Source organism: Galeopterus variegatus, unplaced genomic scaffold, assembly GCF_000696425.1.
Source record: "Galeopterus variegatus unplaced genomic scaffold, G_variegatus-3.0.2 Scaffold147, whole genome shotgun sequence".
Taxonomy (NCBI): Eukaryota; Metazoa; Chordata; class Mammalia; order Dermoptera; family Cynocephalidae; genus Galeopterus; species Galeopterus variegatus.
In genome coordinates this window covers 623574-626909 of record NW_007726258.1, presented here as the reverse complement: position 1 = coordinate 626909, position 3336 = coordinate 623574, and the positions used below count along the sequence as shown (strand labels likewise).

General features: G+C 47.3%; 1 protein-coding gene across 1 annotated transcript in view; it reads right to left on the bottom strand.

Annotated features, from left to right (window-relative positions):
- The window catches only part of RILPL1 (Rab interacting lysosomal protein-like 1), a 48988-nt gene that overhangs the window by 10256 nt on the left and 35396 nt on the right, over positions 1 to 3336 (bottom strand). Inside the window, exons 5-6 of the mRNA XM_008591370.1 lie at positions 2386 to 2558; positions 765 to 857 (exon numbers count right to left, since the gene is read on the bottom strand). Of these exons, the coding sequence (XP_008589592.1) occupies positions 765 to 857; positions 2386 to 2558 (266 nt within the window). The remainder of the gene's footprint in view (positions 1 to 764; positions 858 to 2385; positions 2559 to 3336) is intronic.

Here is a 3336-nt window from a genome sequence, read left to right as displayed (position 1 = left end):
CCCCGGGTTCAGATCCCATATAGGGATGGCCGCTTCTCTCACTGGCTGAGCATGGTGCTGACAACACCAAGAAAAGGGTTAAGATCCCCTTACCGGTCATCTTTATATGGGATTATAAAAAAAAAAAAAAAAAAAAAAAGAATCTCAAAGGGATGTGTTAATGGTAAGAACCACTGAAGTGGCTTAAAGTCTAGTTGAAAGCAGGGACTGGGTTGCTCTTTTTTGTGTGTGTGTTCACCACAGCAACCAGGGCACAACTCTGCATGTATTATGCACCAATCAATACTTAATAATAGACAGAGGGCTACAAGGATGCATCATCATAGAAATGGATAGATGCATGGACCTGGGGCCATTCCAGACATCTCCAAGCTGAGCTTCTAAGCCCTTAAGACGAGTGACCCTCCACCCCCCCACCTTATTTGCTGTCCTCAAAGGCCCAGACACAGCCATCCCACCTGAAACACACCCAAGCAAGCTCCTGAGCATCAGCCACAGGCCCAAACTTCCTCCCTCCCTCTCGGCCCTCCCCAAACCTCTCTGCCCAGAGACCCCCTAGGAAGAACTCAACATTCAAGAAGGGAGATGAATTCAGAGTAGGTGGCCAGGCCAAATGTGCTCCAGTGTTAAGCATGTCTCAGTGGGACGTGGTTAGTGGCTAGCCTGGCCCTGGGAGCAGGTGCCCAGTAAGAGAACTCAGGACGTGTGAACCACCGGGTCAGCTGCATGCAAAGCATCCCACACGCTGGAAGCGCATCACTTACAGTCGCTTGATCCCAGACTCTGGCTGGGGGGACATTCTCGGGTGTGCAATGTGTGGAGGTTGGAGTATTCGGTTTTCCTCTTCCATTTCTTCACTGGAAGGAAATGAGAGATGTGAGATAAAAAAGCGAAAAATTCCGTGAGAGCTGGAACATTCCAGAAGAGTACTGTCTGGTGGTCTGAGAAGGTGCATACTTTTGTGGGGAGTTTTTTTTTTTTTTAAACTGTATCTTTTCAGTTTACTTGGAGTCCAGTCGCTTAAAGCACAGTGTTATAACACCAAGGTCAAAGCATTCGGGTCCCTGTACTGGCCAGCCACCAAAACAAATAGAATACTCCATTTCCTGTCCTTACACATGCTTGCTTGTCTTACACCTTTGTGGTTTCTTCCACCTGGAATATGCCAACTACCCTTCAACATCTCCAGTTCTACCCTATCCTTTCAGGAAGGCCCAATTCAAATGCCACCTCCCCCATGAAGCATTCCTGATTTCTACCCCATCCCTAAGCCAGAAGTGATCTCTCCCGTCTTCGAATAGCCAGTGCACAGTTGGACAACCTGTCTTACAGGACAGCACACAGTGGGTTTTCAATAAAAATGTGTGGTATTGTATTCTTTGTGCATCTTTTTCCCCAACAGAACAGGGACCACATCTGAGGCATCTGTCCTTCCTTCCAGCTTTCAACAGATATTTGTTGTGCACCTACTATGTGCTAAGCTCCATTCTAAGTGCTGGTAATTTAGCCATGAACAAGACAAATAAGGCTTCTGGTCTCAAGTTGCTCACAGTCTGGTATGGAAACAGACAATAACACAAGCACACCAATAAAGAGGATGATGTTAGATGGTGAAAAGGGCCATGAAGAAAGTAAATGTGGGTAAAGTGACAGACAGTGACCAGGACACGATACTCCTTTGGATAAGCTGTGATGGGGAGGGCCTCTCTGAGGAGGAAGTGACATTTGACCCAATCCCTGAATGACCAAGGGTCACCATAGTTAGTGCCAAGGGAATGTCTTCCCAGTAGCAAGAGCAGCAAGTGCAAAGGTCCTGAGGTGGAAATGAGCATGGTGTGTTTTGAGGAACAAAAAGAAGGGCAGTGTGTATGAAGCTGAACGAGTATGAGGGGCATGGTATGAGGAAGCTCTAGAAACCATAATTTACTTTTTGGTAATTCATGTGCTGGCAAGACCTGAAATGAACTGTCATCAGACTGTCTATAATCTTTATTTATCTCATTTAGTTTGAATGTTCATATCTTTGCTGCAAAAGTATGAATCTGCTGGATTTCAGTGCTGCCCCAGACCCTGCTGGCGGGGTAACATAAAGCATATGTAATATTTCTCCTAATAGCTGAAAAGTTCTTTTTTTTTCCCCCTTATATGCACCCAACAAGAGCAATAGAGTTCTGAATTATAAAATGCTTCTGGGCTCAAGAGTTTCACAAAGGGATGGTGAGCTTAAATGTAAGTGGTTTAGGCCAGAAGGGGCACCAGAAAAGGACACAGATGAAATGCTTGTCTTCTGAAGTTAACTGTACAAAACTCGGAGTCATGCCAGAGAGGGGCTAGCTCAGGCTGCCCAGTGCAGGGGTTAGGCCTGGACTTCCTGGGAACGCTTACCTCTTATAGTAGGCCAGCTCCTCCTGCAACAAGAACACCTTGGACTTGAGCTCGTTCCTCTCATGCAGCACATCACGCAGCTCCTGCAGCGTGAACCGGGGGCGGTTGGGGTCCTTGAGATCCATGGCCACCTTCTCCGCATCTGAGACACACTCTTCTCCGCCCAGCTCTGTCTGGAGGAGGCAGAGATGCTGCTAATGAATTCCTGGCCGCCACCACCAGCGCCCACTCCGCATCCTGATGGAGCCCGAATTTGCCACCTCCCTGGGTGTGAGCAGCTTGCTGAGGGCGCTATTTTAAGCACTCGCAGGCGGCCTCTGCTCATGTTCTGTACAGCTTCCCTCTGGAGATGGGAGCCAGCGGCCACCTGTTCATTGTTGGCCTTCTCAATAGCCAGACCTGCAGTCCCAGCACCTCCCTACCTGGCTCAGGGTTTCGTTACAAACAACGGTAGAAGGCACAAGAGAAGAAACATCGCGCCTCCAATGCCACCACCCTCATAAATCTGCCCTGCTTTCTCCTTTCCAGGTTCTCCAAGACCTTTGCTGATTTGGCCAAAATGGTGGGAATCACAACCTAGACATAATTCTTGATTTCTTTTTCATTTGACATTAAGTCATAAACATTTTCCCCATTTGTTATGGGCCATCTGGGCTACCCGGTGGCTCTGGGCATTTTGCCCCTGGAGTTCAGTGAAAGCCCTGGTGAGGTGCACACTCAGGGCAGGTTACTTGCACGTATCCCAGCATCATGCTAAGTCAACTGCCCCAGGCCAGACCCAGACCCTGTCCTTGGACCTTCTTCCAGAGCAGGGAAGGCTTTAAAAAAAAAAAAAATTGTGGTAAAATACACATAACATAAAATTTACTATTTTAACTTTTTATCTTTTTTTTTTTTTTTTTTTTTTTTTTTTTTTTCGTGACCGGCTTTGGTTCGCAACCCCCAGTGTTG